A 14,169-nucleotide genomic window follows, 5' to 3' on the forward strand; every position below is an offset into this window, starting at 1 on the left:
TACATTTGTCCGGTTTTGTAGACATTTACCCACGGATTGCAACGTTTTATACTCAGTGTAACCGTTGCAGTGCAGCCTGGTGCTGTGTATGTCTCAAGTATCAAGGGGGCGGGGGGAGGGGATGGAGGGAGGGGGGGGGGGTCGGTGCCGGTGATTTTAGTTATGAATCGCCGGGCTAATTATATAGGACGAAGATAAGCACTTGCGTTAGATTAGGTGTTAACCATGAATACGATCAACAACAACAACAACAACAACAACTACAACTACAACAACAACTTCATGGCCCGTATTTACAGAGCAAGACCTACATACCGTATAAGTAAGTGTACGCGAAAAAAGCTTTCAGTGCACTTTGGCGTCTTCATTTTGGGGGCATGTCAAGTTTTTGTAAGCGTCTCTTCGGGAGCATTTTTTAGACGTGCCTTTTCTTCACAATGGCCAAAACCGTTGGACTGGTTTCAATTTTGGCTTTGGCCACAGTGGTAAGGATTTCTGTTTCTCCGCTGAATTTTGTTAAATTATTTGATTCATGTGGATTTTTTGTATATTGATTCTAACGATCCTTGCGCTACAGTTCCACAATCAATGTTTATCCATGGTCATTTTTTGGCATGAGGACAGTAAATAGAATAGGGTTGCATAACTTTTGAGCTTTAAGTTTATATCAACAAGTGTATAGGCCCTAATATTTGTTTTCTTCCAGCTTACAGAATTGTTCTGCAAACTGTAATCAAATTCCTTGTCCGATCTGTACTTTTTCTCAGGTATTTTCCCTTGCTGCAGACTTTGATCATACCGTATAGGTGCACGTGAAATGGAACATATCTACCACAGTTCCAAGGTTAGCACGCTTCTATATGTGTGTTTGTGTGTGTGTGTGTGTGTGTGTGTGTGTGTGTGTGTGAGTGTGTGTGTGTGTGTGTGTGCGTGTGTGTATGTGTGTGTCTGTCTGTCTGTGTGTCTCTCTGTCTCTTGTGTGTGCGTGTTTGTGTGTCTGTCTCTCTCTCTCTCTCTCTCTCTCTCTCTCTCTCTCTCTCTCTCTCTCTCTCTCTGAGTCTTTCTCTCTCTCTCTCCCCCTCTCTCTCTCTCTCTCTCTCTCTCTCTCTCTCTCTCTCTCTCTCTCTCTCTCTCTCTCTCTCTTGTTGTAGCGAGTTGGTCGCTATCAGCGTGGGTTCGATCCCCACGTTCGGCGAGAGATTCATTTCTCGGAGTCAACTTTGTGCAGACTCTCTTCGGTGTCCGAACACCCCCGTGTGCACACATGCGCACGAAAAATATCCCACGTTCACAGCGAAAGTCTCAGGGCTTGCATTGGAAAACACGAAGACACGCATGCATCATCTCTCGTCTCCGATTATCATCTGCATCATCTCTCGTCTCCGATTATCATCATGATCGTATTTCGATACTTTGACGAGACAAACCCAATGCTGGTGTGTCGAAGAAGACAGCCACAGCGGGCTTGTTCGAATCAAAGTATCACACCATAATTATCTTCAACGTATTACCAATACCTGTCCCAATATAGACCAGTTGGTCTAAGAGGACGTTAAACCCTAATAGTCAGTCTCTCTCTTGTCCATGTATATGTGTTTGTGTGGCTATCTAAACTGACTCGATTTGTGTATGTGCGTCAGTGCATGCTTGAGTTAGTGGGTGTATATGTGTGTGTGTGTGTGTTTGTGCGTGCGTGTGTGTGTGTGTGTGTGTGTGTGTGTGTACGTGGGTGTGTGTGTGTGTGTGTGTGTGTGTGTGTGTGTGAGTGGGTGGGTGCGTTGTGCGTGCGTTTTGCGTCCATGTGTGTTATGTCAGTGTGATAACTGATATGTATTGTCATTGTGTGTCTGTCTGTGTAAGAAAATGAGAGGCAGGCCGCAGACAGACTGACAGACACAGAGACAGAAAGAGAGAGAGAGAGAGAGAGAGAGAAATAGAGAGAGAGAGAGAGAGAGAGAGAGAGAGAGAGAGAGAGAGAGAGACCGGTGTAACACGAGAAAATTACTCCCACGAGATTTTTACTCCGGAGTAAACATTTCGTACGAAAAAGTTACTCCCTTTACGAAAAAAGCACTCCCCCATTGCACGAGAAAATTACTCCCCAAGACAGTGAGTTCCGAGTAAACATTTCGTACAAAAATGTTACTCCCCTGACGAATAAATAACGAATAAATTACTTCACCCCAACACGAGCAATTTAACTTCCCATGCCAGGTGTACGAAATTTTTACTCCCTTGTCCCATGTTAGTCTTGGTGGTGGAAGGGGTGGAAGGAGGGTAGCGCGACATTCGTTTGCGCGAGATCACTTACTGGCAGTATATCCCTTCGCCCGCATCCCATTTTTGCGTACGAGATTTTTCCTGGAAGTAAAAAAAATGTGGAGTAAAAATTTCGTGGAGGGAGTAATTTTTTCGTGCCTTGGGGAGTTCTTTTCTCGTACGAAAAGTGTACTCGGAGTAAGAATTTCGTACAAAATATTTACTCCGGAGTACATTTTTCGTGGAGTAAAAATTTCGTGTTACACCGGCGGAGACTGACAGAGACAGAGACAGAGAGAGAGCGCACTTCACTATTATCTATATATATATATATATATACGACTAGTGTCTGTGTGGCTGTGTGTCTGTCCGCGATGCACGGCCAAAGTTCTCGGTCGATCTTTTTCAAATTTGGAGACCGTATTCAGCTACACCCCGGACACAACCTCATCGATGAGATATTTCAACGCGTGCTCTCAGCGCGCAGCGCTGAACCGATTTTGGTTTTTCTGTAGATCCACTATATTCATTCCCAGTAACTCTTCCTTATCTTCTCCAATGTTTTGTTTTGCGCGTTTATCTCCCTTCCTTCGTGTGGCGTCAATCCATATTCCCGTTACTACGTTACTATTTTTAGAAGGTCACTGCACGTTACTATTTTTAGATCTCCCTTCCTTCGTGTGGCGTCAATCCATATTCCCGTTACTACGTTACTATTTTAGGAAGGTCACTGCACGTTACTATTTTTAGATCTCCCTTCCTTCGTGCGCCGGCGAAGCCGGCGTACACCCGGCAAAGCCGGGTCCCAGGCGCAGCCTGGTATTCGGCTCTACTTCTTCCCGGCGAAGCGGGTAATCATCTAGTTTCTATTATATGTGAATGTGTTCAGGCCCTTCTGCTGACAATGTACCAAGATCGCTGTTACTTTCTGAGTGTTACCGGAAAGCACGGCGACATTCCGCTGGAAAGTGCCTTCATATTTCACCTGGAGGTAGGAATGAGTGTGACAGTGTGACGCAGTAGTGTATCAACAGGGCCGGACTACCGGGGTGGGGGGGGGGAGGGGGGTTATGGGTACGTTGCGCAACCCCCCCCCCCCCCCCTAACCTAAACATGTACCTACCTCACTTATTTAAAACATTTTTTATTAGTGTTTATTTTATGCCGTTTCATGCAAGGAGCGACCATTTTCCTATCTCAGAATATGACCTACCCATCAGCTTCAGGGGGCCTCGCCCCCTCACCCCCACAAGGAGCTCTGCCCCTTGACCCCGCCAGGGGGAACATCCCCCAGGGCCACCACTGGCAACCCCCCACCTCCTCTTAGCCTAGTCCGGCCCTGATCAAGACAGGGAGACAACTCCGTCAATGCAGAGCAACAGCCTCGAAAGGGGGACTACTGCGTCACTCTGTCACACGAGGGAGAAGACAATTTGTTTGAAACGTTGCAAGTGTATGTCACACTCGAGTCACAGGCACATAACAACGGGTGGATTGGTGCTCGGTATAGGGTGTGAGCCCCTCTCGCCTCATAGTTCTCTGCAGTACAGTGGAACCCCCCTTTTAAGACCCCCTTATTTTTAGCATCCGTCAGACTGAAGTACACTTATTTGTTTATTGGGTGTCTCCTTAGAAAACAAAACGTACATGCAGTGGTATAGGAAGTGAGTAATATCACGATCGTCACCGCATCTTTCAATCGGAAATGTAACTTGATATAATGCCTGACCGCACAAAGTCGTCCCCTGAAACGAGAAACAATCGGTTGAATAATTAGGATAGTAATGACACCAACAAAAAATAATACATAAAGTAGAACCCCGTTTTTTAAGACCCCATTTTAAAGAACGCAAAAAGTCGTCACTGGGAACAAGAAACAAATCGGTTGAACATAGTGACAGCAAGGAAAACACACAGTTTTAAGAAAGACCCCCTCCAATCGTTTTGTATTGCCAACAATCCAGTTACACCACCCAAAACAAAACCGACAGATCTCAGTCGTCCAAAGCAGAATCCACTCTTCACCAAGCTGATGTATCCAATGCCAAATATATGGTCTACGTGTTTGCAATACAGAGAGTATATGACTGAAGCCACAGAGGAAAATCCTTCCAGACGTTGTCATGCACGGGAACACTCGGCACGCACTGATATAGTCGAGCAACCAGACTGACCGGCAGACAGACAGACAGACAGATGGGAAGGCATACGCACGCACACAAACACAGACACACAGACATATACTGTAACACTCACTCATTCACACACACGCACGCACACACACACACACAGACACACACTGACACACACAGACACACACACATACACGCACACACACAAGACACACACACACACACACACACACATACACACACACACACACACACACACACACACACACACACACACACACATTCACTTACTCGCCGCTCATTCACACGCTCACTCACTCACAAAGTTTAAGTTATTCAAAACTGCCAACCTCTGGTCACCTGACACCTGCACACACAAATTCTGTTATAACAAAAAGCACGATTGGTTAATTTTTGGAACGTTTAAAGGCACAGTCCTTCCTACAAAAACAATTCTGATCATTATCACTGGGGCTTTACTGACGAGAAATTAATACACGAAACAGAAGAAGTCAGCCTATTGATTTTGGGAGTGTGTCCAATAGACGTGTTCGTGATAAAAAAAAAAAAACTCTTTCAGAATATGAAGCATTGTCGAAGAGTTGTTCCTCGCTTTAGGGTGACAAACACGAACACGTGGTTGACCACGATCGCAGCTGAGAACTGACTCGGATGTGTATTATGCAGTGTCCGCTCGATATGACCCCATTTCTTTTTAAAATATACATCTGAGATTTTGATTTGTTGCGGCAATGATCGCTTCCGCATAGTGATAGCCGACACCGTGTTTTGCCTGAATGTACGTGAGTTTCGCTTGAGGTCACAGGAGTTTGAAATACGCTTGCCTTTCCTATCGCCAGTGAATCGTGGCTCCGATGTGCAGATTTCAAAAGAAAAGGGCATCATAGTCGAGCCGATACTGCATAAAATAAACATCGGAGTCAGTTCATTCGCTGCGATCGTGGTTTTAACTTTTCTTCCAAATGTTATTGTTTTTCACCCTAAAGCGGGGCGTAACTCTTCCACAATGCTTAAATGAAACGGATCGTACATGTATTTCCGAACATCGTATATTTGGACGTCTGGTCTTATTCCATGTGAAAGCCTGGCCATAATTATTATTATGGTGGGCCGACTGAATTGTTTGCAAGAAAAGGACTGTGCCTTTAATAACTGACTGCAAAACGCTTACACGTGTTAGTATATCGTGGTCCTAGTAGTGGACAAACAGACACATACTAATGGTGATATGATTTAAGACTAATCATGGACGTTGCTTCTTTTCAAAGACGGAAGCAGAGATAAAACAACTAACACACTAACCAACCAACCAACAAACAAAAGAAGTCGACCGACACACGAGTTTCCATATTGGCAAAACAAGCAACTCCCAAGATAAGTCTTTTCAGAAAGACTATGTTTGTTTTCTTTTCTTTTATCTGCTTCGTACTTCTGTTTGACCCCTATACACAGCTACATAATCTTGACGTTTTTCTCTGTGACGTTCTTTTCCTGTCCGATTTGTTCTAAGACGGAGGAATCTGAACCACCATGGGGTTCTTGGTGGTGTACGTGTACGCCGCTCTGTTTGTTTGTTCCACCATCCCTTTCGTGAATACTTTTTTCATGGTGGGTATAGAATCTAATCTACTCATTTGTAATCACAAAAACAAAAATCAATTTTCTAAACAAACAATTAACCAATCACGAACAATAAATGAGGACATATCTTTTAAAAAAAAATGTAAAAAAAATTTAAAAAAAACAGGTAGACTGCCAACGTTCCAAAATTCAGAATACAAAAACACAAGAATGTTTAAGTTTTTGGAACGTTTAATTTAGGACAAAAACAATTCACGAGTAGGTCGACCCAATGTACTCGTGAATGTGTTGGGTTTTTTTTAAAATAGATTACACGTTTCACTATCTCTTGTTTTTTGTATTGTGAATTTCGGAACGGTAGCAGTCTATCTGTTTTTGTATCTGTCCTCATTTATAGTTCGTGATTGGTTAATTGTTTGTTTCAATAATTTATTTGTCTTGATACGCTGCGCTAATGTTAATACAGACAAACTACACTGTTTACAATCGTAAACAAGATGAAAACACTTTCGTCAGTACGTCGTAAACAACCTACTGAATTCATATTTAATCGATAAAATGTGCTGCTACGACAACGTCATATTTTTTTCCCTTGTACACGATCATGTTTAACTTATACAGATCTTTCCAAGCTTTTACATTAGAAAAAAAATAAACGCTGACATAAAAAAAAAACTTCAACAGCTGTGCAATGCAATTTCGCAGATCGACATAATTATAGCCCTTAATGTTATGCTAACTGATTTATTATCACGTGATTCGCGAGCGCAGGCACTTGCTCGTTTGAATTGTTCCGCCTAGAAATAATTACAAAGTTAATTCGATCTTCAAGAATATTCTTGCTCTGCACAAGAAGCAGCCAGGCTGATTATTTTTGTTATGTTTCATGGTGGAGGGGTGGGTGCTCTTACCACCATGTTAGCCTGGACACATCTACATGACTTACAATAGTTACACGGGAAAGAATAATGTATCTGTAATTACAGTCGAACCTCTCTATAACGACTAAAAGTGGTCGTTATAGGCAGGTGATCGCTATGGTAATAGGAATTATGTCAAAGAAAAGCTTGTCTTGGATGCTTGGGATGGTCGTTCTGGGCAGGTGGTCGCTTTTGAGAGTTGGTCACAAGGGCAGGTTTGACGTGACCGTACTAAAATCCCATTATAGCTGATTTTTTTTGTCACAATAAGCTTGGACGGTTTGAGTATATGGTGTTCTCTTCTCTTTGTACCATGCTGTACACATATTTGTTGAACACAATAAGTAAAATAAAGTATTTGTGTGTTTGTTTGTTTGTTTGTTTGTATGTATACGGTATCATCAACAGTTTGACGTATTGGCGAAACACGGTCACGGTCATGGAATCACTACCAACATCCAAGATTTTGACGACAAAGATCGTCATGGTTATGACTTTATATACCACGATTACCATGTAAGTAAAACTCTGTCTTTTAACGGTATCCGTGTGTGTGTAGTGTGTGTGTGTGTGTGTGTATGTGTGTGTGTGTGTGCGCGCGCGCGTGTGTTTGCGGCATGTGTGTGTGTGTCACGTTGTCCTTTGGATCGCAGCAAATATATTGTGTTTATGTTTGGTCGGTTGCTTGTTTTTGTTGTTGGTGTTGTTGTTGGTGGTGGTGGTTGTGGTGTTGTTGTTGTTGTTGTTGTTGTTGTGTGTTTGCATGTTCGCTTGCCAGCTTGCCCGCTTGCTTGTTAATTAAAGGATACACGTACGTACTAGCATTGCTTGAGCTCAAACTTGCTTTCCTCTGTTTTCCTCAAGGACCTAGTGCTGACGATTCACGATGACAGCTGTTACTTCATATCGGTTGACGAGAGCAGAGAGCCTTTTTTGGACGATCACCATTTGCTCGGGCCCGATTGGCCTTCCGCTCGCGATGGCGCAGAGGTACTGTCACAGTTCATTACACGCTAGATCGCGCTAGCTTTTAAACATTGAAATATGTAAGCAATGGTTGTAAAAAATAGGGTGGTTTTTTTCTCTCTCACAACTCTGCACATAATATCATAACAAGAGATGATAGCCGACAGATGACCTTTCAACTCGGTTTTTGCACTAGAATTTTAACTAATTTTATTTAGTAAGTTAGTAAGTTCGTTCTTGGTTCGTTCGTTCGGTAGGTAGGAAGGTAGGTAGCTAGCTATCCGATCGTTAGGTTGGTCGGTAGATCAGTCGGTTGTTCAGTGAATATATGCACTTAGTCAGTCAGTCAGTCAGTCGGTCGGTCCGCCGGTGGGTAAGGCGGTTTTTCAATTAGTTAGATAGCTCCACTTCTTGGTCTCAAACGCCATCATACTAACAGCTGCTAAAATATTGCTTTTCATTCGCAGACACTCATACAACATACGATAGAGCGGAACGAGACGGATGTTGTTCGTCCCACCACCCTGGCCGCCATGAGAAACAAGTACCAGGACCTTCTGGCAGACTTTCACTGCGCTCAGAAAAGTGTTTTTGAAGTGATCTTCGAATGGGAACGTAAGTATGAACAGCAGTATGGGGATTGAGAGAGGGTAGCCGTGGGGCGAGAGAGGGGGCAGAAAGAGTGTCAATCTGCGTGTTGGGGGGGGGGGGGGGTAATAGAGAGAGAGAGAGAGAGAGAGAGAGAGAGAGAGATCGTACCTGTGTGCGTCTCTCTCTCTTTCTCCTCCTCCCCCCCCCCCCCTTCTCTATTCCCGCTCTCTCCTGCCCCCCCCCCCCCCCCCCCGGCCCTGCTTTTTCTCCGCTCTCTCTCCCCCCCCCTCCCTAACTCACTCTCCACTACGTACTCGAAGAAAAGGTATGGAAGCCATCTATAGCTCTATTACTTACAATCAGTCTTCAATAATAATTGACATTACCTTTATTTTTATCAGATCCTCACCACGGCCACGGCCACGAGGACTGACCTGCAAACTATGGGAAGGACGCCTATCAATACACGGACCCCGACAGAAGCCTATCACCTGACAAGTGTTTACTAAAGCACTTGTGGGAAATTCATGGCGGAAGCAATAACAACACACAACAAACAACAACAACACAATGAAACAAAAACTTCACAAAAATAAATTTCACTCACTGATAATGATATGCTTATTGTGAACGCAATTTCAATGTTATTCCTGTTTAGCTGTTTAAAGTAAACCTGTGCGCATGGTCACTCTTCTGATAAAAATTGTTTTCATAATTAAGGAACAGCTGTAGAAGGTATGTTCATGCATACAACTTTCTGTCATGAAAGAATAAAGGAATAATTCTCAGTGAATCATTGCACGGTACTTCATCTGGCTTGCTGCGCCTGTCTTATGGAACTTTCACACAACTCTCTCTCTCTCTCAATTTGTTTTGTTGTTTAATCGAGCAGGGGTACGGTCTTCTCTTTGTTTTTCTTACAACGGCTTTCTCTCTCTTTCACACACACAAACACACACCATACTTTCTTTCTTTATTTGGTGTTTAACGTCGTTTTCAACCGTTCAATGTTATATCGCGACGGGGAAAGGGGGGGGGGGGGGGGGGGGGGGGAGGGGATAGAGCCACTTGTTAATTGTTTCTTGTTCACAAAAGCACTAATAAAAAATTGCTCCAGGGGCTTGCAACGTAGTACAATATATGACCTTACTGGGAGAATGCAAGTTTCCAGTACAAAGGACTTAACATTTCTCACAAACTGCTTGACTAAAATCTTTACCAACATTGACTATATTCTATACAAGAAACACTTAACAAGGGTAAAAGGAGAAACAGAATCCGTTAGTCGCCTCTTACGACATGCTGGGGAGCATCGGGTAAATTCTTCCCCCTAACCCGCGGGGGGTATACACACACCATACAGGCATGAAAACTGAAAAAAAAAAAAATACTGAAAACAAAATTCGAAGGCGCATAGCGCCAAGTTTCGCAGGCGCGTAGCGCCAAGTTTCGCAGGCGCGAAGCGCCAAGACTTCTAGGGGGGTCCGGGGGCATGCCCCCCCGGAAAATTTTTTGTTCAAGGGTGCAATTTGGTGCAATCTGGGGCTATCTGAGCCTTAAAATTGGATTCAAACATGGCCCCAAAACTATTTTACTATAACTATGACTAGGGGAAAAAAAAAAAAATAAAAAAATAAAAAAAAAAATAAAAAAAATTAAAAAAAAAAAAAAAAATACTGAAAATAAAACAAAATACGGTTTATTTTTTTCAAAAATACAGAAAATACGGAAAATACGGAGAATTTTCATGCCTGACCATACAACATGGACACTTTTAAACAAGTTCTTTATAAGAAACGCACTTTATGTGGAGATTCTTATCTTTCTCCAGCATTGCATTGTCTCAAATCTTTCATCCAGCAAATTCACAAAGCACAAAGACATTCAGAACACACCAACAAACCCGCTCAAGCACAAATGCAGGATGCCAAAAATACCATTTAAATGTTAACCTGTTCGCTGTCAGAAACGGTTACCTGTATTTACCTGAAGTGACAAACTTACAGTGTGCCTTTGATGTATGAATGAATGCACCACACACACGCACGTTGTTTTCTTCTTCTTCTGTTGTTTATTGACCGGTGTGTTGCCCATTAAAGCAATTTACCCAGGACGTCAGCTGACTTCCTGTAGGCAGCGAAAAGTTTAAAAAGGATCGGCACCAAGCACATCAAAGAGCAAGAAAAAGAGGATGTGTGCCTGCTCATTACATTTATATAGTGGACCTCTTCTTCTGCGTTCGTGGGCTGAAACTCCCTCGTACACTCGTGTTTTTTGCACGAGTGGAATTTTACGTGTATGACCGTTTTTTACCCCGCCATTTAGGCAGCCATACGCCGTTTTCGGAGGAAGCATGCTGGGTATTTTCGTGTTTCTATAACCCACCGAACTCTGACATGGATTACAGGATCTTTTTCGTGCGCACTTGGTCTTGTGCTTGCGTGTACACACGGGGGTGTTCGGACACCGAGGAGAGTCTGCACACAAAGTTGACTCTGAGAAATAAATCTCTCGCCGAACGTGGGGACGAACTCACGCTGACAGCGGCCAACTGGATACAAATCCAGCGCGCTACCGACTGAGCTACATCCCCGCCCCTAGTGGACCTCTCATCCCTCCCTCCTTTTAAGCCATGCAAAAATATATAACTTGATCAAAGTGTTTTTTCTTCTAACAGTTGAAAACAGTCAAACATGTCAATCATGACAATTTCAAGAGTGAATTTAATATGTCAAGGTGAATTGCATACTGACAAAAATACCCTGCATGCATCAGTAAATCTACCGTTACCATGTTTTAACGGTGTTTTTGTTTTCCAAATGACTCTTTCTTGCAAGAAGGGAATTACTCTAGATCGTCAGACTGAAGACTGAAACTACTGGATTTGTTCTTCATGATTCTCAAAGACAGAAACGGCAAGGTGAATATTAATATCATTTACAGACTGACAGTCAGATATATATACACAAGACTCAACTTTCAGCTTAATCAACATTAAGTAACAAGAACTTACTGAACTATATTTGGTTTCAATGGTTGCATGCACTTATATGCAGACGTATATATATGTCTCAGCATGACATATACACAAAGTTCCTCTTTCTCACAGCAATTTTAATTGTCTCCAAAGCAAATAAGTTCAGAAACATGTGGGTGCACATATTCACAAGAAAACGAATTCAAAAACAGGCACAGATACCTGCAAATCCACTGCTACAAACCTTACTGATTCATACTCTCAACTCGTCCGAACAAAACACCATGCCCAAATGAGGTAAGCATCAAATGAGCAAACAGTACTTTCAGTCTCAGGCAGAAATGTACATATTTCTAACATCGGTGGCTTTCATGTCATAAAACGCAACACATGATAGGGACTACAAATTACTCAATCTCTTCTCTCTCTCTCCCCCTCTCCCTCTGGTCTGTTTCTCTCTCTCTTTATCTATCACGCAAGCATGCATACCTACTTACACACACACACAAAGACACACACAACTATCTCCAACACAACATTTCACACATTAAGGAACCATTTTCAAAAAAGGTCACATAGTGCAACATCACGCACTTGCTTCCTTCTTGGGCACCACAAGACTGTTCAAAGCTCGGTGTCTGAGTATAATAGTCAGCCTCCTCTGTTTGCAAAATCTACATGTAGAACGGTGTTCACCTGGATTTACTTTCCTCCTGAGTCGCAGATTCTATCACCAGTTTCCCATCACCGTACATTTGACCAATCAGCACCTGTAGTTAACGAGAAGATAAAAGAGAATAATACGACCAGTGCAACCATTTCAAAACTCATTCACTCACACCGCACGCACAACACCTACATTTACATGCATGTGTTGGAACACACACACACACACACACACACACACACACACACACACACACACACACACACACACACACACACACACACACACACACACACACACACACACACACACACACACACACACGCATTAAAATACACACACTAGCATACACATACGCAATTCTTTGGTTTCATGTTTTAAATAATGTGCAGTCACATAAAGCAAACATGAACAGAACAACATTACTGACATCAAACATTCAAAACATAATGAAATGCTTAATGCAGTAAAAGACTTGGCACATACTGTTTATCATGCAAGCAAATATTCTGTTTGTACATATGTACCTAACTTGTTTTAAACAATGTGAATTTCACTATAACTCGTCTCACCTGTCTTCGCATTATTTCCAAATTTTCCTCTGCTTCCTTAATCAACTCCTGGATTTTGGAAGAGTCACTTATTTCTTTGTTGCTGCGAAACTGATCCTTTGTTCTGCGTACAGCATACATTCTGAAAAACAATTTTGCTTAAGTTAAAATTAAATTATAAGTCTTTTGAAATTTGTCCTTTTTCACATTAAATTAGATTAATGGTTCCTCACTTCCAGAATGTATGCAAAATGCACTTCACAGTGAGGTTCTACATAGAAAGTGGCAGTTATTTTCATTCACTGCAGACATAGATCTCTGTTCAGAACATATACACTGAGCACAAAAAGTAAAGGATATTTTTTCAGTGGTATACCCCAGATGTTAAATAGCAGCTTTTTGGTCAGAAGTATACGTGTATTTGAAGATCAATCTTTCTTCTGCTCAAAAATGTGTTTCTGGAATCTGAGCAATATTTGGGTATGACGCCACAGGTCCGTGACCACGCCTACCCTCAAAAATGGCGTTTTTTGACGGCATGATTCACTTTCAACCTTCGAAACAATGACTTAAAGGCATATGTACGCGCTCCCGTGTTTACAAAGTGTAGTTTGCCCATAATCGATGTCAAACGCACCATAAGACCATATAATGACGATATGTCACCATGCGCGGACCATAATACATGCATTACAGCTTGTTCTAGCCTCTGAAAAAGTGAGGATGTCAACAAAGCCGCGGTGTTAGCTCCCTTGCATCAACGTTACATGTGTTGCCAAATCTATAAATAGGACGATCCAGATCAAAATGAAAATTAACATATCTCAACATTGAAGGGGTCCTAGACCACACTATTTTGCAGGGAACTTAATCTAGCATGTCTCCAGCTGTTGGTAAAGCAATTAGCGTGTATAGTCATCGAGTACATATGCCTTTAAACTAAATGATATTTTACATTTTGTACACCAAAAAGTTTATTTGGTGTCTTACCTAACAGCTAGTTCATACACATTTAGTTTAAATCCGTCACGCAGTCAGGCTGATCCAGCGTGTAAAGGAGAGCGACCACAATCCTCAAAAACAGCAACAATACCAGGGTTTTTGTGGGGTTTTTGCTGGGTAGCCGCAGTTGATATGCACATGTCACATTTGTTTCTTGGACGTTAGAAACGTTTACAAATTTTTAACGGAAAACCGTTACAACGTCCATTCTTGGATTCTGTTTGCTCTAAGTACTGCAACATACAGATGAAGGTCTTTTTCATCGTTCTGTGAAATGTGGATAGCTTGTGTCTGTGTGTGTGTGTGTGTGTGTGTGTTCGCGATGCACGGCCAAAGTTCTGGATGGATCTGCTTCAAATTTGGTGGGCATATTCAGGTAGACCCCGGACACAACCTGGTCGATGAGAATTTTCAACACGTGCTCTCAGCGATGAACCGATTTTGGTTTTTCTGGTCATCTTCCCAGATCCATTCCCAGTAACTCTTCCTTATCTTCTCCAGT

At 42.4% G+C, this 14,169-nt stretch overlaps 1 protein-coding gene and 1 long non-coding RNA gene across 3 annotated transcripts; one reads left to right on the forward strand and one right to left on the reverse strand.

Annotated features, from left to right (window-relative positions):
• Window positions 1-802: 802 nt before the first annotated feature.
• Window positions 803-9,263, forward strand: LOC138969661 (uncharacterized). Of its 2 annotated transcripts, none has more exons than XM_070342528.1 (5): window positions 803-844; window positions 7,322-7,429; window positions 7,778-7,903; window positions 8,347-8,494; window positions 8,872-9,263. In XM_070342528.1, exons 1-5 carry the CDS (start codon window positions 818-820, stop codon window positions 8,901-8,903), a joined length of 441 nt encoding a protein of 146 aa, XP_070198629.1. In that variant the 5' UTR covers window positions 803-817; the 3' UTR covers window positions 8,904-9,263. The 2 variants fall into 2 exon arrangements, with proteins under 2 accessions (XP_070198629.1, XP_070198623.1); XM_070342522.1 differs by lacking the exon at window positions 803-844 and adding an exon at window positions 5,890-6,020.
• Window positions 9,264-10,239: 976 nt separating this feature from the next.
• LOC138969677 (uncharacterized) lies at window positions 10,240-12,144 on the reverse strand. Its single transcript, XR_011456512.1, has 2 exons — window positions 11,077-12,144; window positions 10,240-10,695 (listed from the first exon to the last, which is right to left on the reverse strand). It is a non-coding gene; the product is annotated as an uncharacterized lncRNA (long non-coding RNA).
• Window positions 12,145-14,169: the final 2,025 nt, after the last annotated feature.

Source organism: Littorina saxatilis, linkage group LG1 (genome assembly GCF_037325665.1).
Source record: "Littorina saxatilis isolate snail1 linkage group LG1, US_GU_Lsax_2.0, whole genome shotgun sequence".
Lineage (NCBI taxonomy): Eukaryota > Metazoa > Mollusca > Gastropoda > Littorinimorpha > Littorinidae > Littorina > Littorina saxatilis.